This window comes from Chionomys nivalis, chromosome 20 (assembly GCF_950005125.1).
Source record: "Chionomys nivalis chromosome 20, mChiNiv1.1, whole genome shotgun sequence".
Classification (NCBI taxonomy): Eukaryota; Metazoa; Chordata; class Mammalia; order Rodentia; family Cricetidae; genus Chionomys; species Chionomys nivalis.
Genome location: NC_080105.1, coordinates 30,971,802 through 30,996,870, shown reverse-complemented (window position 1 = coordinate 30,996,870; position 25,069 = coordinate 30,971,802). Strand labels below are relative to the sequence as shown.

Below are 25,069 nucleotides of genomic sequence, written 5' to 3'. Positions count from 1 at the left end.
TAATCCTGATAGATGTGAGGGATTCCTCATTATGATATTGTGATTCCCAGTTCCTTAGTAACTATAGTAGGGTAGAATGTCTTTTCGTGATGAGAAATATCTGTTTAAATTCTGTGCCTGATTTTAAATTGTTTATTTCTTGGATGCTCAGCTGTTAGATCAAATCATTCTCTTGGTAGGTTTCAGATGACATTAAAATACGGTCTGGAAAGTGAGCCTCCAAAATGAACTGCTGTTAAGTGTTGATAAAATGCACTTTGGGCAGTCTTTACGTTATTGATGAATGAAGTGCATGGGTACATGGAAAATTAGGAAAAAGTTCTCAACTTCCCCATAGAATGGGGATTTCTTCATGCATTTTAAAAAATGATGTATTTTATATGTATGATGTGTGTGTGTGTGTGTGTGTGTGTGTGTGGTGCCCATGAATGTCAGAAGAGGGCATCGGATCTTCTGGAACTGGAATTATGGGTGATTGTGAGCTACCATGTGGGTGCTGGGAACTGAGTCCAGATGCTCTGTGAGAGCAGCAAGAGCCCTTAACCTTCTAGACCATCTCCCCAGCCTCCGAATTAGGAGTTTCTTCAGTGATTATAGCCTGTCTTGCTGTTCAGGCTCTTATTTTGTTGGGCTGTGCATTAAATGCTTTTTTCCCTATTATATTTCAAGTCCCACCATTTCTATAAAGAGGGGAAAACATCAGGGGAATGTGGAGGTGAGTTAATTGCAGCCAGCCCTTGCTTTCAGGATAACTGCTTAGGACTGATAAGGAAGTCCATTGGACCCCAAGGCTCTGCTGTGTGTCTATTCTGGGGGCATATGAGTAAGTCTTTGCTCACTCCAGATAGGGGACTGATGATAGGCCAAAGTACAGACACCACCAATGTTCAGCTTGAATCGATAGTTTATTGGGGTCACTCACAGGGCTGCTTATTCTCAGGAGCATGCATTATTCGAAGGCAGAAACATCACTGAAAGACCATTTGTAGCACGGGGAAGAAGGAACTCTGCACAGCTTACTGGCAGCTATACTGCAATATCTGTATCTATTCTATGTTATATTATACTCTAGCCATACTGCCTTCCTATATATAACTGCTATCCTAGATATAACATCTAGCCTATGTTATATTATACGCTAGCTATAATCTCTTCTCAGCTGTCCTTATTGCTTATGGGGAGGAAGCGGTCTTGTAAATCCATTATATTTTGGGGACTCCCTGAGACTGGCGAGTTATTTAATGTCCCGAGTCTCCAGGAACTTCTCTATAGGAGGGAATGTTTCCATTCAGATGAAATCTCCACACAGGCTCAGCGCTTGCACTGCATCCCAGAGGGAAGGTGAGTCAGTTCAGCCTCGGAATAACAATTAGGGGCTTAATAATTTAAGCCTAGCCCTCTCCGCAATGGCTCAGTACCACTATGTGGATGGAAAAATGTATTGCTGTAATAACAGCCCTGTTAAGCAAATAAACGCATTTGAATATTTGTTATGAATCATCAACAGAATGAGGAACCTCTTGTTTCTGAGACAGAGTCTCAGTATGAAGTTCAGGCTGGCTTCAAACTTGTGATCCTCCTGCCTCAGCCTGTGTGCAGGTGTCTGCCACCATGTTCAGTTCCAGAGTGAGGAACTTGTCACTTTTTCTTACAAGAGCTGTAGCATATGAAGACACTGAGTGGCAGCTCAATCGTGGTAGCAGATTCATTGTTAGTTGATATTTATGGTCTGCTCAAGTATTTATTTCATTCATTCTCTCTGAAAAATTGATTTTGTTGAATAGCACAGTGTGGCAAGTTAATGTGGACAATAACTAATCATGAATTGCAAATATTGGGAAAAGACACATAATATCATATCTGATACAATGTGGGGTAGTAGAAGTGTCAGAACCTATTATTCCCCCTTTTAAGGATATGTACCTATTTTTATTCATAAGTGTGTGCCATCATGTATGTCTCTGCATATAATGTGCATGCAGTGCCTATAGGGATCAGAAATGGGCATCAGACCTCCTGGAACTGGTGTTACAGATGCTTGTGAGCCACTATGTGGGTGCTGGGAGCTAAGCACAGGTCCTCTGCAAAAGCAGCCTGTACTCTCCAGTGCCATTTCTCTAGCCCAAGGGGCGAAATTCCTCCTCCCCACAAAAATCTCTAAAATGAGCTTTTCGTGCTGTGAAAGCAATGACAGCAATGAGATGAAGCTGAAGCCGTCTCTACACACCGCTTTAAGGAGAGCTCTGCATGGGATGAATTCCCGCGGCAGGTCCTTGTGAGCAGCTGTGTGTGCAGTACTGTGCTGCGAAGATGGACAGTTGAAAATTTTCCATCCATGCTCTCCGAGATCTGAGAGTTTAGCAAAGGAGGAGGCAGGTAATAGAACATCTGTGGTGACAGAAGAAGAAGGAATGTGAGCATCGGAGGGAGAAGCATGGCAGGCCTGAAGCTCAGGGAGGGAAGAGGGAGGATGTGAGAACTTGGGGGTGTGCTCTATTCACAACTTCTGGAAGGGAGAGAGAGAGAGACAGAGAGACAGTTGGTAATTTCGGGGCAAGCCAGAGAAGGTCCTAGAGCCCTGTGTGGCTGCAGCCTGGAGAGGTGTCCGGTCTGACTGAGCGCATGAGTCGGTGGGGATGGCCATGGTGAGTGCCTATGACTTGCATTCTGCTTTCCCAGTTAGGAAAGGTTTTATCTAGGGTTAGGACAAATGTTTTCTTTTCTTTTTTTCCTTGTAGAGAGCAGATTGCGTGGATTTGGAATATGTCTCAGAAAATACCGACTGGGACGGAGTGCAGCAGAACTCCAACCCTGCGATGTGTGGGAAGCAGTGGGGGGTGTGTACTTGCAGGCTGTAGACTTGACGAGTAGTGCAAAAAGGACTGCGTACTGACCGATGATAACCTGACTCATCTTTCAGATTGATTCCCCTCCCTCCCTCCCTCCCTCCCTCCCTCCCTCCCTCCCTCCCTCCCTCCCTCCCTCCGTCCCTCCCTTCCTCCCTCTCTCCCCCCTCCCTCCTTCCCTTCCTCCCTCCCTCTCCCCCCTCCCTCCCTCTTTCCCTCTCTCCCCCTCCCTCCTTCCTTTCCTCCCTTCCTCTCCCCCCTCCCTCCTTCCCTTCCTCCCTCCCTCTGCCCCCTCCCTCCTTCCCTTCCTCCCTCCCTCCCTCTCTCCCACCTCCCTCCTTCTGCAGTGATGGGGATAAAATCAGAGGCCTTGTGCATGCAAGACAAGCACTCTCATTGAAGAACACCCTGGCCTAACTGCTTTTGCTGTATCTAAGGGGAAGTAATACAAAGATAGAAAAATATCTTTTGTACTCTTTTATTTTGAATCGATTCATAAAAAAGTGAAGCGATTCTGAGTGGGTTTATCATACTCAAAGTGAAGGGCAGACAGGGGCAATGTCTCAGATTTGGATAAAATCCCTCCAGGTTAGGGAGGCTGGAAAATGGTGGTGCTCCTAGGCCAGGCTTTAGCAGGGTGGACATATGCAGGATGGGGCTTTCTTCTCTAGGGGAGTCCTTCTTCTAGCCCTCGCTCTGTGTGAGGCCTTTTTCCTAAGAACACAGCATAATGCTAGGCCATAGAATGGCAGGCAGAACATCTCAGATTCAGGCTTAGACACTGGAGGACGGGATGGAGGCCCGCCCTTGTGTTGGCTCTCATGTGACTGAGACTCCCGCAGCGTGACTGAGGTAAACATGGCGTTGCCCTTGGCCGTGGTGGTCAGAGCACCTGGCCTCTTGGCCTGCAGTGCATCAGTGGCAGCTTTAATTAGATATTTGCTGAGCTCGTCACTATGGGAATACTATTCGAAGGTCTTACTTCGAGGCCTTAGCTGTGTCTGGGGCTTATTTTCACTTACTACACATTCTGCACTCGATTATAAATAACTGTCTTTTGGAACGAGTTATGAATTTTCGAGGGCTGTGGAGTTCTTCTCACAGGGCAGAGTGAGGTGGCTCACATAGGCACATTCCATAAATGTGGGTCGAGTTCAATTGTAATGGTTAAATTAGTTCCCCGGGTCCTGTTACCTGTCCACCGTCGGTTAGGGATAGAGAGGTTATGGCCTCCGCTTCCTAGAAATGGACACAGAGCAGACAGCAGGTAGGAAACTGCACCAGCCACATCTGTGCACACTCTGGTGTGTGCTGGGTGTGTCCTTCAGTCAGCCAACAAGGACCCCATAAGTGCAAGGATGGCTTGCTCTCTCTTGACTAGCCGTGCTCAGTCGAGGTTTGCAGCTGTTTCCTCATCTGGCCCTTGCCCAGCGGCACAGCTTCTCATATTAATGGTTCAGCTGCTTCCTTATGCTCCCCCCTTTTCTTTCTCCCTTGTTTTTCTTTTGTTTGCCTGTGTTTTTTTTCCCCTGGGATGCTTTTCCTTCCTTTTGACCTGAGGAGCATCTGCTTTTCAGACTCAGTTTGACTGCCTCTTCTTCTATGAAACCTTCTAGAGACCTTCTTTTTTCCTGAGTTTTATGTAAGAAAATAAAACCCTCTCAACACAGGTTCCACATGACCCGCCCATAGAAAACACCGGGTTACAGTCCTGTGAAATGCATGTGCAAGGGTGGAGTTGAGTGGGACATGGAGGTTAAGCTGACCTTCTGTGTTAAATGACCACACTGGAGGTGTGGGGTAGCAGGAGGGCATCATTGCCAGCACATCTCCATCGCCCCTGGTAAGCTTCTCTAGTAACGTCATGAGGACTTTATGACTTGGCTTTGCTTGGATGTGAGTGGCTCTAACATTGCCTTGTACCTTATTTGGCTACCGTGTCTGAACCATCTTGGGTTTCACAGAGCTCTTCCTAACGCTGAGTGCTCAGGACTCTTCATGGTGCATGAGTCAAGGAAGTTTATTTTTAAATGAAACGTTGAATAAATTCAAAAGTTAGTTAATATACCAGACTGAATTCTCTGGATTATATGAAAATAGTAAATCAGTTCACTTTTCAGCCTTTATGCTTTTTTGCAATCTTTTTATTTTCCTTATCACTCACGTATGATAAATTTATCCCAACATAGAGTTGATATGTTAACACGCTTCTCCCTCCCGGCTCCATCTGTTCTCTAGAAGAGATTCATCTACTTCCTTATTGACTAATAATCACGCTGTGTCATTATCTACAAGGCACAATGCTTGATAAATTGAGGGGGCGTTCAGAGATGCAAAGGTAAGAGTCTTGCTCAGAAGGACTTTGTACAGTGATAAGCCCGCTTTCAGGTGCACGGTGTGAACGCCGGTATCACCAGGTGGCCAGAATCAGTGGAAGAAGGGTTGGGACGGTGGAACCAAGGTGAATTATAGTGGCTTGGGGTGCGAGTTTTAGTCCACACTGTGGAGTTATTCAAAGATTTTGAGCAAGGAGGTGTTGGAGACATTAATCTGGTCACCGTTGCTCAGGGCAGGGGATACACTTCTGTTCTGTACAGTGGACCTTGGATGCCTTCTTGCTCTCTGGAGAATCTGTCCTTGTCCTCTCTCCCTTAGGCAGAACTTGCCATGCCATGTGATGTTTCTTTGGAGACGTCTGAGAGGAGGCCAGTTCAGTCTCATGGTAGTTCTGGCATGGTTCTTAGGTTTTGGTTGATAGGTGAGGCCCGTAAACGTCCTTAACAGGCTGCATATGGGTAACATTCAAATCTAGGTGTGCTTGACACCAAACCTGAGCTATTTCTACCATGCCATGTTAATAAGGAAAAAGAAGGAAACCAGTGTGGCTTTCAAAAACGTTTAAAGCGTTAAAAATTACACTTGCTTATTGTGTGTGTGTGTGTGTGTGTTGCACAGTTCACACTGCGTGTGTAGGGATCAAAGGCCATCTTGGAGCAGTCAGATCTTTTCTTCCATTGTGTGAGTTTCAGGGATCGTACTGCGGCTTGGCAGCAAGTCAAGTGCTTTACCCACTGAGCCATCTTGCTGGCCTCACTGTGGTTTGGAAAAGGGTTGCTTCAGAGGAGAACCTGGCAACCATACAATGCACACCAATTTCAGCTTTTGGCAACTGTTCGGAAATTGAGAGGCAGTGAGTATTTTTTTTTTTTTTTAATATGTTAAGGCAGTTCTGCTTACAGGGCAGAAATGTGTTCCTGTGTCAGGAAGATGCGTGGACCTTGAGTAGGGAGCAATGTTAGCTTTTTGCAGTTGGAGTTCATTACTAATGATGGTGTCTCCCAAGGATAGACTCAAACTCTGATAACTCAGCGCCTAAGTTTATAGTTTGGATTTGTATGTTGGAACCAGGCTTTATCTGAACATAAGCATCTGTAGTATGTGTGATGATGATGATGATGATGATGATGATGATAATGATGATGAAATTGACAACAACAGTAAGTAAGTATCCTTTATTGGGTGATCACTAGAAGAAAGGCAGCTTAAAGGCAACCCCTGGAGGAGTTCCGGCAAGAGTGGGCAGAAGAGAATCATTTCATCTTACAGGAGGGCAGCACAATGGCCTTTTCAAGAGCAGATAGATACTTCTTTCCTCTGTATTTGGGAATCCATTTGTCTTTAAGGTGCTTTGCAACCAATAGGCTTGAAATAAGATAGCAGGAAAAATGGTAGCTTTTTGCAAAGCTTCCTTGGGTGTCAGTAAGCTGCCCCTGCTAAGCATCCTGTCCTTTGGCTTTTCTAACCAATGGACTGAACACATTAGTATCAGAAGTGGACTCCCCTCAAGATATACTCCTTTCCCTCTTTATGTCTTTCTAATGTGTGTGGGTGTTTTGCCTGCTTGTATGTCTGTGCAGGACGTGCAAGCCTAATGCCAGAGAAGGTGGAAGAGTGTGTTGCATCCTCTGGAACTGGGATTTCAGATGGTTGTGAACAGCCATGTGGGTTCTGGAAGTTGAACCTGGGCCCTTTGCAAGAGCAGGCAGTGCTCTTAACTGCTAAGCCATCTCTCTAGCTCCTGTTACTTCTTTCTTTATCTTTGTGGTGCCCGGAGTTGACCTCATGCCTGCTAAGCAATTGCTCTACCACTGAGCTATAGCTGAAGCCCTGAGATCTGTTATGCTTTAGAAGGTTGTGTTATGTTCAAGAAGGTTGCATGCATTTCTGTCTGTGCACCCCATGCATGCCTAGTGCCAGAGAAGGCTAGAAAAATGTGTTGGGTTCCCTGGAACTGGAGTTACAGATGGTTGTGAGCTGCCACATGGGTACTGGGAATAGAACCTGAGACCTCTGGAAGAGCAGTGAGTGCTTTTAACTTCTGAGCCATCTGTCCAGCCCCCTCATGTACCATCTTAATATACTTTCCCCATATATAGCCTGTCCCTGGCTTACGAAGGCTTGGTTTATGACTTGTTGACCTAATGATGCTCTTTCTTCCTGGGGTAACGATATGCAGCAGTGTATTTCCTCATAACTGTAGGCAGTGCAGCTAGCCACAGCTGCTACAGGACCACAGGAAAGCGGGCTCCGGCATGAGCACCCTGCAGTGTGCTGTGTGGCTGACCTGTGGTGGGTAGGTTAGGTGTGACACATGCATTTTCAACTTGACTATGGCTTGTTGGGATGTCGCCTCCCTGAGAGCTGCAGAGCAACTTGCTGCTGTTTCTCGGTTGTACATAAAGACGTGCCAGTCCTTTCTGGGCTTGCTGACTTGAACAGTTGGTGGCAGACCACCTTCATTTCAGAAAGGAGAAGAGGGGCATCTTGAATGGATCTCCTTTCAACTCCTAGAACAAGAGACTGTCTTAGAGCTTGTTTCTTTCTCTTGTTCTGTGACACAGTGACTGCTCAGAGGAGATGCTGATCGGGAGAAAATAGGGCTCCCCCCATTTTCCATGTAGAAAGAAGGCTTGAAAATGCAGCATGAGCTAGGCACTGGTGGCACACGCCTTTAATCCCAGCACTCGACAGGCAGAGGCAGGCAGATCTCAGAGTTTGAGGCCAACCTGGTCTACAGAGCAAGTTCCAGGACAGCCAAGGGTATACAGAGAAACCCTGTCTCAAAATAAATAAATAAATAAATAAATAAAAATAAAATAAAAAGAAAAGAAAAACAAAAGAAAATTCAGTATGAACTCAAATCTATCTGCTTGGGAATCTGATCGTGGCACTTGATTTGCTGAATTATGCAAACTGGTATCTTCTAGGTGCTAGGACCTGGAGCCAAGCACACTCAGCTTCCCCAGCATGGTTTTAAGTTTACAATGTCTCAGAAGCCAGACTACTTTACTGTCTCATGTGTAGAATTGTTCAAGAAGATAATTTCTTTAAAACTGGATGGAGCCAGGGGTGGTGGCGCACGCCTTTAATCCCAGTACTCAGGAGGCAGAGGCCAGCCTGGACTACAAGAGCTAGTTCCAGGACAGGAACCAAAAAGCTACGGAGAAACCCTGTCTTGAAAATCCAAAAAAAAAAAAAAAACAAAAAACAAAAAACAAAAAAAAAAAACAAAAAAAAACCTGGAGTAAAACATAAAATTTTGTAATTTAGTTTTATCTGGAAAATAATTTATTTTTGCAACCCCACACAGCTTTTTTAAAAAATATTTTTAAAAATTATTACATTTGTATCTACAAAATATTCATTTGTTAATGATAGATTTTTTTAAAAAAAGAAAACATATTTTACTCATGACTAAATTACTTGAGAAGCATTCCTAGAAGGTACATTGCTGAGCCCAATAGCGTCATTTAAAATTTTGGTGCGTATTGCTAAGCTTCTATCTGGAAATTTTGTACCTATTTGTAGTCCATGGTGCATGAAATATAAAGTATTCTCATCCCCCCCCTTTTGGTGTGTGTGTATATGTGTGTATGTGTGTGTGTTTGTGTATGTGTGTGTGTATGTATGTATGTCTGTGTGTTTGTGTGTGTTATGTGTGTATGTGTCTGTGTGTTTGTGCATGTGTGTATGTGTCTGTGCTTGTGTGTGTATGTGCATGTGTGTATGTGTCCGTGTGTTTGTGTGTGTATGTGTGTGTTTGTGTGTTTTGTGTCTGTAGATCAGAGGACACCTTGGGTGTCATTCTTTAGGTCCACTATAACTTAATTTTAAAGATTTATTTATTTTTATCGTATGGGTATGAGTGCCCATGGAGTCCAGAGATGGCACCAGATAACCTAGAATTGTTATAGACAGTTGTGAGTTGCCATGTGGGTTCTGGGAACTAAATCCGAGTTCAGAGGTACCCTTCACCTCGGAGCCATTAGCTCCATTTCCCTGACTAGGAAAGAACTTGTTTTTGTTGAGACAGTCTCTCATTGGCTGGCTCTTTCGTTAGGGTAGCCTGGCTGGGCAGCAAGCCCCAGGGTTCCTCTTGTCAGCCTTCCAGTGCTAGGTTTCTGAGCATGTGCCACCATGCTTGGCTTGAGATGCCTGCCCTAGTCTACAGAATGGTGGGATTGCAATAAGTGCTTTACATTTCTCTTCACTTTATTCTTAATAATCCTGCTAAGAACAGAGAGGATCGGTGACCTGCCCAAGGCCGCAGCGTTGAGGAATAGAGCTGCAACTGAAAGCAGGCAGGTTCAGCCAGGTCCCATGCTGTTGCCTAAGATACTATTGCTGTGGCAGGGGATGTAAGAAAACCAGCTACATGATGCAGTGGCAAAGGTTTGCCCCTCTTTCAGAGCCTCTGAGTGTGGCGATGGCTTTGCCTCTTACCTCTCCTCCATGCTCCTGGTAGGTTAGGGATAGACTGGTTTTCCCGGAGTAGAACCTTTTTAGTCTTGGGCTAGAGAGATGGCTGAAGAGCACTTGCTGCTCTTCCGGAGGACCCGAGTTCCGTTCCTAGACTCCACATTGGAGGGCTCATAACTAAGTTCCTCTGCTTCAGCTCTACAGGACCCAACACCCTCTTCTGGTCTGAGGACATCTGTGCATACTTGGCACACACACACTTGGCATAACACAGTACCCATACACACACACACACACACACACCAAACACACACACACATCTCAAAAACAAAATAAAACAACCTCCCAACAAAAACAAAAACATACAAACCTCTGTGTTTACTTTTATGGGGAAACTGTTGTTTCGAGAGCGTTCTTTTGGAAAGAATAGAAAGTCATTTTGGAGAGCCAGTCCCTGGTCAGTGTCCCTGCACTTCCTCTTTTCCCTTTTCTGTGGCTGCTAGGCCGAGAAAGGCAGCGGATAGTGCTGTGTCTTACTTCCGGGGCCTGTCTTCCTGCCTCTTTCTCCTCGGAAGCACTCATGGGCAGGATGAGTGCTGGCGGCCCTGCTTGGCTCACTGTATTCTCTAGATGGATGCTGCAGAGGGTGCTGTGGGATCTCAGGCTTTGAAGCCACGCTCTCTTTCCTTTTGGGTTTGTTGTGAAGGATTGCAAAAACCATGTTTGTTCTTATCGGTGCAACCCTGGGGTTATGTAGGGTCATAAGACTTCCTTTTTGAGGAAAAGTCCCAGACAGCTTGCTTATCTCCTTGTTCCATCTGTGTTTGGGGGCGATGGCATTTTTAATTGTCCTTCCTTTAATCTAACCAAAGACTGAACAAAACTAAAAAGTGTTGGGCACAACGAACAGCGTAGGCCTGTGTGTTCTATGTGCTAGATGGGCTTGGGAGGACCATACATCTCGGGCTCCAGACCTGGGGAGACAGTTGCCACAGCTAGAGACACGTCCAAAACCAATATTCCTTCCCAGCATTTATGTTTGAGGACCCAAAGGGCACATGTGGAAAAAAGAGTGTCCCCTGGGGATTTCCTGTTAGCAACGTTACCTCTGAAGATTGAAGGCTGCAGTTCAGTGCTGGGTACCCAGTGTTTATGCTGGGGACCCCAGCTCTTCCCGCACAGGTGTGACATGGACGAAGGCACAGACAGAATGAAGGTGGCAATGGTCCCGACATCACAGGGTGACCCAGCTTCAGTGAGAACCCCTGCCACCCCGAATGGCAGCTACTCAGTGCCTAGTCACCGCTGTCGTGACCCCCTTGTCACCAGAGGAATGTGGAAAGCCTGGGTTTGAGACAGTTTTGACTTTGCATGTGCGTATGTATGCACAGTTCAGTTCAGGTACAGCTGCTAAGTGTTTGGGCACGTTTAGAAGAGTCTTGAGAACACCGTCACCTCGGCCCTCTTCAGGGTTAGTGCTTCTAGACCACCCTGAGTGGTGTGCGCTCAGGGATGTCACAGAAGCACAGTTTGTCATTCTTCCCACATTGCTGTGATGCCCTTTGCCTTTCGGTCACAATCGCGTGATGAAAGAACGCAGGCAGTAAGGGTTCCAGGCTTTTTTTCCCTCCAACGGTATAAATTATCACTCATCCTACTATTGAGGTTCACGTTTGGTTTCACGCCATGGCCTTTGCAGAGGAGTAAGGCTTATCCCAATAAAGGCATAGCCCTCAGTTTCCACACGTGATGTAAACCTCATCCAAATGCACACAGAAACAAATAATAAACTTGGTATAATTTGTTACACACAGCATTCAGTTGTAATATATCACCTTTATAATCACTTTTTGGAATAAAACATTTCCATTTATTTATTTTTGTTTGTTTGTTTTGTGTGTGTGTGTCAGGGTGGGTGTGCCATGGTGTGAGCATGGAGATCAGAGAATGACTTTCCGGAGTTGATTCCCTCATTCCACAGTGTTGATTGCAGGAGTCAAACTCAGGTCGTCAGGCTTGACATCAGGTACCTTGGCTAGCTGAGCCATCTTGCTGGCCCCAAATCAAGTATGAAATATCATTGCCATCAGCGGACAAACAAGGGTATGGCAGATGTCATTATAGAGGAGATTTAGGACATTTTGAATCTTCCTAGATTCTTATTTTATAAATGAGCATTTCATGCATTAGATGAGTAAAAGATGGTAATTTTATTCACACGGCTAGGTCAACTTTTTCAGGGGAAGTAATCATTCAAATAGTTAAGATTCAGAAACAAAAACAAAAAAGAAAAAAAGATTCGAATTTCATGAGAATATTCAGGAAACGCATTTTCCCACTTTCTAACAGGGCCAGAATTTGCATTCTTTCATATTCGAACTAAAAAATGCTGTAATTCACTAAATTAAACGTAGCATTAAGTTCTTTTGTAGTGGAACTAAAACATGCTGTCATTCACTAGTTTAACCCAATGTGTGCCAGACAGCTTTGAAATGTAAGTAGAGTCAGCGACCAGGATGCCCGGTTTCCTGCACAGAAGAGAAGCAACAATATGTTCTGAGGTTGGAAGTAACTTCAAATCCACTGCCCTTACCTGTAATCAGAAGGGTACAGAAGTCTGGAAGTTCCTGTCACCACTCCTCTGGCAGACCCTGAGTCGACATGAGGCTACTCATAGCATTCATTTGTCTCAGTCAGTGGGGATGTATGCATTTTGCAACAAAATATTGTTTTGCTTGCTTAAGAGGGTCTGCCTTAAACACAGTTGTGGGCCTTCTATTCCACATGGTATATGTACCTTATTGTCCTTCTAAATCTAAACACTTTGAATTTTGAAACACTCCTGGCCCAAAGGTCTTGAATGAAAGATGGTAGCTTGTTCTAGTGCGGTAGTTTTTTCAGCCATAGGAACCTCCCATCTTGGTTTTTCTAAGAACAGCCCCAGTTTTTCTTTTTCTTAGATATAGTCTCATCTATGTAGCCCAGGCTGGCATCAGTTTTGATTCTCTTGAGGATTGTCCCTCTTTATATCAGTTTCCAGGATAGCCACGAATAATAAGGCCCGATCTCTACTCAAAACTCTCCCAGCTTGACTAGTAAGTTACGTGATCACCATGCTGATCACCGTGAACTGTTGGTTATAGGCACCATGGTGCTAGTGGAGAGAATTAAGTTCCTAATGAATTCCTATATATGGGATTCAAAACAAGCAAGAATATATCTTATAAATCTAAAATAATATAACATTTATAAGAAGTAATTCTAAAATATATTCCTTAATGTCTCCGTTGGCAGAATTCCCTCCAGCACATACAGATGATATTTCTTTTTCGAGCGGCCTATCATTTTCTTTATTGCTGTTACCTATGAATTTCCCTTTGCTCTTCATGATGCTTGATGTTAATGTCATGGTCCCCACATACCCACTGGGGATACTTTGCAAGATTCCCAGTGAGTATGTGCCCCTAGTGGGTAGTACTGGAGTTATAGCTAGATAGATTTTTTCTTATGCATGCCTACTTCTGAAGTTTTGTTATAAGTTAGGTGTAGTAGGATATCAGTAATGAGGGTTAGAGAGATGACTTAGAAGTTAGGAGTGCTTGCTGCTCTTCCAGAAGGCCCTAGTAGGGTTCCAAAATCTTACAAGCACCTGAAGCTCCAATCCCAGGGGATCTGACGCTCTTCTGGATTTTGCAAGTTACCTGCACTCATCTGCACATATTCCCCCATAGACAGACAGACAGACACACACACACAATACGAAAGGAGAGAGATAAAGAACATAGTAATAAAATAGAACAATTCTAACATAATAGCACAATAAGCTACTTAAAATTTATAAATTGTTTATTTCTGGAACTTCCATTTAATATTTTCAGACAGTAATTGACCTCCCGTAATGGAAATGATGGATAAGGGAGACTACTGTAGCAGGTTACTGGTCATTTATTTTAAAATATTTATTAGCTTTTGCCATACTCCATCCAAGGCCTTGGAACAGAATAATAAAAAAAAAAAGAATTGGTTATGTTCATGATTATTTCTTAACTAGTGGGGCACACAGATTTGAGGGGCTTTACTTGGGGATGCTAGGAAATCTTGCTTAGGGAGTAATTTTGAAGCTAAATCAGAAAACTGAATAAGCCAGTTTATTAGTTACCATTGTGGGGGGGCGGGGGGACAGGAGACACTAGGTTGCCCTAGCTGGTCTAGAACTCATTATGTAGACCAGGCTGACCTTGAACTCTCAGAGATCCACCTGCCTCTGGTGCTGAGATCAGAGGCGTGCGCCACCACACCTGGTCTTAGTTACTTTCCTGTTGCTGTGACTGGATTGCTGGCCCATTTGGATGTATAGTTCACTGAGGCCAAAGGGCATGGCAGTGGAGATGGCCGCCTATTGCAGCCGTAGGAGAAAGAGGCTGTTGACTCGTATCTGAATGGATCAGCAAGTATTGAAGGAACAAGAACTGGAACTGGGCTAAAAATCACAAGGTCTGCCTAATAGCAAGATACTTCCTCCAGTTAAGTGCTCTGTCCTAAGGGTTCTCCCTAAACATCTCTGCTAAGTACTCAAACATGTGAGCCAGTGAGGGACATGTCACTTTCTCAAACTGCCAGCAAGTGAGTGAGGAGATACTTGAGGCTGAGGGACAATAGGTGAAGAGGCCTTGGGGGAGACAGTCCTGCCCGCTCCCCCTCCCAGAAGTTTGGGGAGCAAGGACAACACAGCACAGGGCCTGGAAGGGAGTCCGTGTGTGTGACATCAGTGGGCATTCAGCAGAGCGACAAGATCTTATTTGTGTATTTAGACAGCGTTCTGGCTGCAGAGCCAATGCTGGGGCAGGGATGTGGGTGGCGGAGGGCAGTCGGGATGGCTGTTTGGTACAGTCTTTGCAGAAGGAAGCAATTGTTCTTGACCACTGGCTTCGTTTTCCAGCCTCACAGAGTCTTAGCTGTTCCTCCCGGACAATAGTTATATGTGCTGTGCTTGGTCTTCTGGGGTCAGCCCAGGGACTGCGATTTCCAGGCTGGCTGGAACAAGCAGAACTGAAGGCTCATTCAGGCTTCCTTCTGCAAATGAGGGAAAGTTGCAAATGAGAAGCCGAGGGCGAAGCCCTGACTCATGGTGGGACTCTGTGCAGCCAAGTACCCAAGAGGCTGTGGGAGTGGGCATTGCTTTCACTAGACAATGAAACGGTGCCGAGGAAGACAGCTTTAGGGACTGATGGGAGATTGGGAGCTTTCCGAAAATTGCCTGCGGAATCTTGGTGGGGTGGGAACTTCTAAGATACACAACCTGTGGCTGCTTAGGAAGGGATGCCCCTCATGTTTTTCTTCGTTACCAAACTAACCTATAGGAGGTGAGACAGTACTTCTGGGAAATCAATGCCATTTTAAAAATGTAAAAAGCTGCCCTTAAATATTAGTATAGGAATTTCACCAGAGGTATGTCTTTGATGTCTAAATTTGAGAGACTTCTCTAGGTAAGCAGGCAACCTCTCTGGTCATCTTTTTAATTTTCTATGTGCCCTAGCAGTTTAAGTGAATTATGAACCGTCACTACCCACCCTTCCTAGGAAATGAGGTGCAGAGCCACATTGATCAGATAATAGTGGCCGCGTTGGGTCGCCCCTGAGCGCCAGCAGGACGGATGGGTAGTGGTGTATGTGCTTAGTGTCTCAGTTGCCCGTACTATGAAGAATGGCCAACAGCTTAACTCAAGAAACTTAACAAGAGACTTTTCCAGGGTTTGTTATATTTTGCAGAAATTTGTTTCCCTCCCGCCTTGTAAATTATTTACATACTTTGCTATTGTCTTCCCTGCCAAGCCCTTTCCTTGAGAACTGATTTCAGACTTAGACCAAAGTTACAGGAATAGCACAAAGAATCTCTTTTCTTTCCACCCCCACCCTTCCTCCCAGAACCCTGAGAGGTTACTTCCTAATTCTGGTGTCCTTTCTCTCCTGAATACTTGAGTGTTTTTCCTACGTTAAAGACACTCTTCAACGTCACCACAGCGTGACCACCAGAACCAGGAAGTGCACTGGTGCATCGGTACCATTAATTCACAGATCCATTCAAGTCTGCCAGATGTCTCAATAATGGCCTTTGTGTCTGATCCAGGGCCTGGCGTCGCATTCAGGAATCCTTCCTTTTTAGTCTGTCCTCAGCTTGCACGGACTTGACATTTTTGACAATTACAGGCCATTACTTTCTAGAATATCTGCCAATCCGGCCTCACTGGGCATTTCCTGATGGTGTTATTCAGGTCATAGACTTTCAAATAGCATCATTTCAGGCATGATGCCCTCATCTGGCATCCTCGGGGTTATACACGTCTCTGATTGGTCCCTTTCCTGATGATGCTCATTTCATCACTTGATTAAGGAGTTACTAGCCTCTCTTTGTTGGAAAGCTATTTTCCCCTTTGTAGTAAAAATAATTTGTGAGAGGTACTTTAGTACTAAGGTGCCATTTGTCAGCCTTTCTCTTACATGTTAGCATTTATTAATCTTCTCCTCCTTCATTTTTACATGTATTTTTTTTATTTGCGTGTGTGAGTTGGGGGTACATGCCAGGATGGGTGTGGGGGGGTCAAAAGGTCACTGTCACACTCAGTTCTGTTTGCTATCATGTATGTTCTGGGGATTGAACTCAGGCCGTCAGGCATGACAGTCAGTGCCTTTGCCCATTGAGCCATCCCACCAGCTCTGGTTTTCTGCTTCTTGAGACAGGATTTCATGGTAGAGCCCAGGCTGGCCTCAGACTATGTAGCCCCACAGGCCTTGAACTGGGGACAGTGTTCCAGCCTTGGGCTCTGAGGAACTGGGTGTACAACTGTGCCAACACGCCCTGCTTTTCACTGATGCTTCTTAATTGAAGAATTACTACTTTGCTGGGAACCAAACGTTAATCTCTAGTTCTTATTGTTCTCCTATGTTTGTTGATTGACATTCTACTTTATGGAAAAGCTTATTTTATGTTTACTTTTTCAAGGATGCTTACATTTTTCTTATTACTTATTTTTTATGGAATTTTAAATCTTTTTTATTGTTTTTATTGAGCTATATATTTTTCTCCCTTCCTCTCCACTCCCCTTCTTCCATGGTTCCCATGCTCCCAATTTACTTAGGCAATCCTGTCTTTTTCTACTTCTCATGTAGATTAGATCCATGTGTGTCTCTCTTAGGGAACTTTTTGTTGTCTAGTTTCTCTGGGATTGTGACTTGTAGGCTGATTTTTCTTTACTTTATGTATAAAAGCCACTTATGAATGAGTAGATATGATATTTGTCTTTCTGGCTCTGGGCTACCTCACTCAAAATGATGTTTTCTGGATCCACTCATTTGCCCACAAACTTCAAGATGTCATTTTTTTATGCTGTGTAGTACTCCACTGTGTAAATGTACCACACTTTCCTTTTCCATTCTTTGGTTGAGGGGCATTTAGGTTGTTTCCAGGTTCTGGCTATGAGAAACAATGCTACTATGAATGTAGTTGAGCACATGTCCTTGTGGTACGATTGAGCATCCTTTGGGTATATACCCAAAAGTGGTATTGCTGGGTCTTGAAGTCTTTTTATTACTTATTTGATGCTCAGATTGTTTATGATTTGGCCAATGCAGTCGCCTTAAGCTGAAATTTGCTGCTGTTTCTTTTTTGATACGTTCTTTTATTCTTTGAAGACTTTCCTATTTTCTTGTCCTACATAAGTAAGTAAACATTCTGCTTAAGGCTTGACTTTTGTGTTCCCTGGCCTGGCCTTGGAATCAACCACTGCTCTAAGAATCTCTGGCTCTGGCTACTGGAGTAGTCAGGAGCTAAGATCTGAACAAGGGTGTGCTTATTGCCCTTGATGTGTGTCTTAGGGTTTACTATTGCCATGAAGAGAACCCGTGACCATGGCAGTTCTTAAAAGGAAAACATTTCATTGGGGTTGGCTTTCAGTTTCAGAGGTTCAGTCCATTGTCATCATGGTGGGGAGCATGGTGGTGCGCGGGCAGATATGACACTGGAGGAATAGCTGAGAGCCCTGCGTCCTTCGGGCAACAAGAAGTTGGCTGAGACACCGTGTAGTATCCTGAGCATAGGAAACTTCAAAGCCCACTCCCACACTGACACACTTCCCCCAACAAGGCCACACCCACTCCAGTGAAGTCACATCTGGTAGTGCCGTTCCTTATGAGATTATGGGGGCCAGTTACGTTCACACTATGATAATGTGTTTGTTACTCATCCCAGGTAACAGGACAGGTAGAGAGCACATGTGTGTATGCACATACATGTGTATTTATGATATAATATGCACCCATACTTACACATCCACATTCTTTTCACATCTACATTATTTCTGTATTTTAATATGTGGAAAAGACCATGGATCAAAGCCGGTTCTCTTGCCGCTACCCAGCACCCTCCATGATTCTGGCCTTCTATGTGTAACTTTCTTCCGCTTAGTCTGACTGCATTCTGTATCATCTGGCCTGCACAGATGATTGGAGGGCTTCATGGCTGCCTCATTGCCATCAGGAAGTCTTCATTGTCCCCTGCCTCTTGTTAGTGATCCCGCACAAGGCCTCCACCTCCTAGCGGAACCCTATCCTCTGTCTCCCTGCAGCTGTCTTCTTCCTGCACGGTCCTCTGAGGCCCACGTGGCCTTGCAAGGATGCAGCTGCCTCTCCCCATGAAGCCCCCGCTATGTGCTCCCATACTCTCCCCGATGAAGCCCCCATTATGCGCTCCCATACTCTCCCCGATGAAGCCCCCACTATGTGCTCTCATACTCACCACTTTGGTCTTCTCACCTCACAGGTGTCTATTAGTTTTTGTACACCCGTGACTACAGACAGTGCAACTGAAAGCAACAGAAATGGATGCTCTCATGGTTCTGAAAGCCAGGGGCTGGAGAGCACGGTGTTGGCCAAGTTGCTTCCTTCTGGAGCCCCAAGGGAGAAGCTGCTGGGAAGCACCTTCCCCTTGCTTCTGGTGTTGCTGGCAGGCCTTGATTCTGTGGTTTGGAGATGGGTTACCCCCGCCCCCCCATACACACACACACACACACTGCTGCCTTTTGAGTGTTCCCTGCCAGAGTCCAGATGCCATCCACATTGAAGGACATTGGTCACATGGGATCTGGAGAATGGGCCTGTTGGGTTCAGTCTATACTACTTCGAACGTAATTAAAGGATCCTGAATACACCACCCCAGATATACTTGTTTGGTATTTTTCAAGTTAATGATTCTGAGAAACTCAAGCACGGGAGTCGACCTGGGAAGCTATGCTTTTGTAAAAATAACCCAAACCATACATCTCATAAGAAAATATTCATTAGAGAGTGTTTGGTCAGAGAGGGTTGCCATGACCACTCTTCCTACCCGAGACTATATCTGCACAGCAATATCTTACTCAGCACACACACACCTCTCCACACATATGTAAACACCGCCTCTCACAAGCCTCAACTGCTTTTGTAGCTCCGGATGTTACTTCTGTTTCAATCACCTGCTTCTTTTTGAGTCGCGCATTCAACGGGAGGCCTGTGTATATGGATTAGATATGGCTTTTCCCTTGTTAGTCTGCCTAATGCCATCTTAATTTGTAGCCCAGCCAAAGAATCTAGAAGAATAGAAGGAATCTCCCCCCCCGCCCCAATTTCTCCCCTGTGGTAGGTTCACCTTAATCCAGGTTGGCTTCCTACTAATGTAAGTTTATCTGCAGATACTCCCCCTTTCCAAATAATGTTATATTCACAATTTTTGATGGATGAGAATGTTGTGGGGCTGGGGGGTTGTGGGAGACTGTTCAAGCTGCTGTATCTGCTTGCTGTGCTCTGCTGAGTGGGCGTTTAGATTAAGTCATTTGCCTGAGACGAGAAAGGAGGAAAGCAGGGAGATGGAATCTCCTTCGGCTGTGTTGATTAATATTGCTGTATTTTTCCTATTTCCCATCTAAAGTTCAGGCCTTCTGCCAGCGTCAGAACGAATGTAGGAAATGCAGGACTTAGAGGGAGCATAGGCTAGCCTATGCTATGAGGGTGTTGGGCTTCAGCCTTCCGGATATTGTAAGCTTCACTTTGTTCGGGAAATGTTTATGCCTTCTGTATTGGCCACTTTAGAGTTAGGGTATGATGCCATCCCCCAGCTGCCTAGCTTGAAACCAGACAACTCTCCCTTGGTGTAAGTTGCAGGCCAAGCATGTGTCCTGAATCCCACAAGTGCTGTTTAACTGGAGCACTTGGGATGGGTCAGTTATAACGGTCACTAACACAGTAGAAGACAGCTTCGTTCTTGTGGTCCCTACCGCCCAAGGGGAAGCCTGCTGTGGCACACAGTCCCTGGTAGGTTGTGCTTGATGGCTGGAAAAACTGTTGCTTCCTCCACTTTATTTTTCACTTTAATGTTTTGAGCATCCTCATACAAATTATACCTTTTATATTCTCAATATTTCATTATTGGGAATAACGTGGACTCTACCACATTTTATTTAAACATCTCTCTACAGTCTAGCTATTTCAATCCACTTAAATGCTTCAAAGTTATAAAGAGTGCTCCTTAAACATTTATTTCTTCTTTTTCAGAGCCTCATACTGAACCCAGGGCCTTGTACTTTCTAGACAAGTGCTCTCCTACTGAGCCACACCTCCAATCTCTCCTTAAACGCCTTGAGCCATAAATTTTGTCTCCACCAGGATGAGTGATTATTAGCTAATTGCTACTGATCAGAGGCTGTGCTAGGTATATGATCATCGCAAACTGAGGAAGTTACAGCTTTGGGGGGAAGAATGAAAGCATTCGGTTCTTGGGTTCTGCTACCCTCTGCATTTGGTTCATGGAGCAGCACCCTAGAAAATGGTTGCGGCTGACAGTGTACCCCCTCACCACCCAATGGCTTCTAAGTTGTGGAGAGAGTAGAGGGGACGAAAGGGTTTCTGAGTTTTATAATGGCAGGTTGGTTTCTCACTTAAGATAGAAAATCCCAATTCTTACTTCATATAAGGTATAGTAATAAAGAGATGCCCAAGTTACAGGCTCCCTCAGCACACTTGGAGACACACAGGAGCTAAGGAGCTCTTCCCTGGGATGTCTTGGAGGCATGGTGGCTAAGACACTAAGTATCTTACTCCATGATAAGTAAAGACAGTGTTGGGACCTATGGAGGTAGCAATGACTCATTAAGGCATTCCGTGTCAGGGCCAGAGAAACGGATCAGTGGTCAAGAGTGCCTGAACCAGGATTTATATTGCAGCCTCGACATAACAAAGCTGTGCACATCTGTAACCCCAGCTCCAAATGGGATGGAGGCAAAGAGGACCTTGGGGTCTTGCTGGCTTCCAGCCTAGCAAGAAGACATGAGTCCCAGGTCAAGGAGAGGCTTTATTTTTAAAGGAATAGGCCGAGATCTTGGGCTCCTGATACCTTCTTCTGGCCTCTGTGTGTGCACACAAGTACATACACTTGCCCACTTGCACATTTAAAAAAATCTAGTTGAACATTAGGGCTGGGGATGTGGGTCAGCAGCTGGTAGAGTGCTTGAGGCTCGAAGCAGCTGGGCATGGCAGCACACTCTTGTAATGCTACTGTCCAAAGGGTAGAGGTGAACACATCAGTTTAAAGCCACCCTCAGCTACATACCACGAAGCTCTTCAACAGCAACAACAAAACCCAGCAAAGTTCCATGTTGCTGAGAGTTGGATCACACCCAGGGGACTGAGCCAGGAGGATCAGGAGCTTGAGGCTAGTCTGGGCTATATATGACATAATGAGATCCTATCTCAAAACTAAACTCCAACTTGTCAGATTAGTTAGCTATGAACAGGACAAGATGGCTGGACATTAGCATCTAAATATTTTGTAGTGTTATAAAATTAGTAAGAGTTGGAACTCTGCTGGCCCTAATAAAACTTCCTTGGGAGGGGAGGTTCAAATCTTACCCCTGAAAGCCAAGAGAAGAAGTGATTTGGGATTGAGAAGTCCAGGCCAGACGGAGCGCTGAGATGTTTAAGTGATTGGGTGGTTCTCAGGCTTGGAATCTTGTGAAGTCCTTGTCATTTTGGCGTGAGAAGCAATATGGCTCCCTAGCTTCTTGTTTCTCTTCCTACAAACGGGCAAGAGGTGGAGATGGGCAGAGAGGAACGGGACTGGGTCCTTTAGCGGCTTTCCAACACCTGAAGTAAGTGTAAATGTGAATTTAACATCAGGGTGGTGGAGCATTAGACTTCTGTGGGACGTCTGCTCTTGAAATAGCTCTCCAGGTTAACGGGAAAGAGGCCAGGTGGGGCACATGCTCCTCCTCCCCTGCTCTCCAGTCCTTTGGAGCACCCGGAAGTGTGTGCACTGTCCAGGTGACCCTGCGTTAGGAAACAGGCTTCAGGGAAGCAACTGGAGAGTGTACCCAAGTGATGCAACTGGGGCAAACCCCCTCTGGTTCTTTTCCTCTCCCTGATTCTTAAAGAAAGGGGGGAGGAGAAAGGCTGGAGAGAAGGAAGACACTTTTGCCTTAGAGCACAGGGAGCGGGGAAACACTTTTTCTCAGCAAGCTACAGAAGTAAAACTGTGCTTGGTCAGGGTGTGCAGAAACTTCTGTAAGTCCTGTTTTTCAGGAAGGCACCAGAGGGAAGTTGGAAATGGCTTCCTATTCAATAGACTCGGTCCCTGGAGCTGACACTGGGTTTGCTGTACTGTGTTCCACAGCCCCACCCGTGGCCCCGCTGCGCAGGTTCCCAATGTGGATGTGTGTGAGGTGGTGATACCCTGCCCAGTGGACCCCAGTTTGGCCTGCAAGTGTGTGTGTGTTCTTTACCCGAAGGATAAATAAAGAAGGGTCTAAGATGGCTGTCCAAGCCCCAGCTTTCATGATTAGCAGCTCTGTCTCCTTGAACTCTTTATTTAAACTTAAGTGGCTGCTCCTCCATCTGTAAATTAGAAGTCACAGCAGCACCTTCATGCTGTGGGTGTGCTGAGCTAATGCTCCTAATGCCTATCACTTGCACAACATAATTAAACTCTTGGATGGGGTAGCTGTTGTTATTCTTCTGCCCAGTGTGAGGAGATGCTGGACCTGACAGCTGGTGGTGTCTGCAGGAGCTTGCAGGTCTAGACTGGGATCATTTAGTTATTTACACTTGAGGTTCTCCACTTACCAACAGGCAGTGTTCTGAGTATTCTGGAGGTGACTGAGCTTGGAGAAGATGGGTCAGGTTCTCACTGTATACAGTTTCAATGTCAGGTGCTTAACCTGCCTCTTCTGTCAGCTCCACAGGGGTGCCCAGTTGTTTCCACCAGGTATCTGTTGGGTGACCGTGACTGGGGAAGGTTAGATATGGCCTAGAAACTGTCTCTCCTTCTTTGGTGACAAGAATTGTCTCATCCATGCCTGCCACATTTGAGGTGTTGGTGGACAAAAGTGACTGGCAACTTTCTTCTTGGAGTGTGTAGATAGAGCTGATTATTACAAGAGTCTGCTGGGTAGAATTGATCTATGCTTCTTAGGTGCAGTGTGGAAGAGTGCAGTCAAATGCATCTCCACATACAGAAATGTCAGCACAGCCTTCCAGCTCCAGAGGGACCTTTGTCTTGATGGATTAAAGCGCAGAAGATTGAAACAGACTAGAAGACAGTGAGAGCCTGTGTTAAGTAACTGTTACAGGTTGTGTTAGAAGCTCAAAGGAAGGGGGATGGGGCCTCAGTTGTGGGGTAGACACTGTAGAAGAGATAGCACTTGACAATCTGCAGAGGGCTGGTTGAGTATCTCCTGACTGGGCCTTTTCTGAGCTCCAGCCTTATGGGTCTCATTGACCATCCAATATTATCTTGACCGTCCCAAGGAGATCTCAGAGTAGTAGGCCAGCAACCAACCTTGGCATGTCTTCAAGACACATTGGGTTGCAATGGCTCCCATCTTGTCTGAAAGCAGGAAAGGAGGTCACAGAGGTGCACAGACGTTTGAAGGTGGAGGAGAACTAGAAATTTAGAAGGAAAAGCCTGTTGGTTTACGCATTCTCCATGAAGCAACCGGCAAGATCATTTGCCGCCATTGAGGGTGGAGGTGAACCTCAGAAGCCTGAGGTAGGTGAAAGCTGAAGAGACTTACGTGAGAATGGAGAGGAGGAACTGGGAAGCCAAAAGCAGGGGAGGCCTACAGAGGCTTTGAGAGATCGATGGAGGCGATGAGCCATTGGTTCGACCTGTCATAATTGTTTGTGGCATGAATGAATGAGGCAAGGTGAGGAGACCCATTTGTAGTGAGGCCATGGTAGAGCTACTGTGTTGGAATGAACATGGTGCCAGAGAACACTCTAGGGTCAAGAAGCAAGAGAGCTAGGTCAAGTCAAGGAAAAGCGACTTGGGGAACCTGCGCTTAGTTGGCAGAGCTAAGGCATAGGGTTGCTAGAATGGTTCTGGGAGATATTGGAGACCTAGGAAGGGTCCTTGAAAGTCATGGTAAGAGGTTTGGACTTTTCCAGAAGGACCACAGCAGCCTTGTTTCTGAGACTGCCAAATGTAACGAGGAAACAGACTGAAGGCAGAATGGCTACTACAGGTTTGCTGGGTGGCACAGATGAGGAAGGCAGCGTGGGTAACCAGGCTGCCCTGGTGAGGATGAAGAGGGTATGGTCATAGGGCAGCCCCATGGGAGTGGACTGCTAGGTGTGGCAATCGGTGGGAAGGCCAGGGAAGTGGTAATGAGTGAGGTTAAGTACAGAGGGGCCAGTCAAGAGTCAAAAGAGGAGCAGCTGTTTTCCCATGAGTGTGCCTGGCCTGGGCCCCTTAATGTTGCCTTGGTCTCGGAGTTGCTCTTCAAGCCTGATGGGACCTCTCAGCAAACACATGAGCATTGCAGGTTACGTGCATCTTCAGGGCCTGCTCCCTGACTGAAGAGTTGCTCTTGTGAGGATGTAATGAGAGCCACTTTGTGGGATGACCACCATGTCGGCTGTCATACCCCAAACTGGAGATACTCTGGTGTCTTTTGAGCACACATATGGAGACCCTAAGGCCCTTCTGCTGTGTGTTTATCGTGGTGATACAACAGTACCCATTATGACCAGACCCCAAATCAAACCACATTGGGTACCAGAGGAGTCAGTACCCAGAGACAATGTTGTTTTTTGTAAAATTGCTATGGTAGTTTAATATCTTCCAAAAGGACCCAGAACTCACCTGATCAGAAATCATCCAACTATCATCTGCATGACTCTCAGCTTGGAAAGCGTGTTTTGTGATAGCACATTCTGGAATTTTAATTTCCTATGCATTTGCTTTCCATTAGTAGTGAGCTCCACTCACTGCCAGCCTCCCCCTGTCCCATGACTCATTTGGAGATGTTTGTTAAACATCGCGGATGCGGAAGGCCATTAGATTAATGGGCACTAAGTGGCCATGATTCGCCCTACTAGTGGCATATCAAAATTACTCCAGGATAATGAAAGTGATTCCTGCTCCCAAGCCCCAGAGAGTTTGCC

General features: G+C 45.5%; 1 protein-coding gene across 5 annotated transcripts in view; it reads left to right on the top strand.

Moving 5' to 3' along the window:
- Irf2 (interferon regulatory factor 2) overlaps positions 1 to 25,069 on the top strand; it is a 105,441-nt gene that overhangs the window by 15,130 nt on the left and 65,242 nt on the right. Inside the window, exon 1 of one of the 5 annotated variants that reach the window (XM_057753153.1) lies at positions 2,626 to 2,645. The exons of the other annotated variants lie outside the window; for them this stretch is intronic. Within the exon in view, the coding sequence (XP_057609136.1) occupies positions 2,637 to 2,645 (9 nt within the window). The 5' untranslated portion in view covers positions 2,626 to 2,636. Of the gene's footprint in view, positions 1 to 2,625; positions 2,646 to 25,069 lie in introns of those variants that run through there. 5 annotated transcript variants of the gene reach the window in all.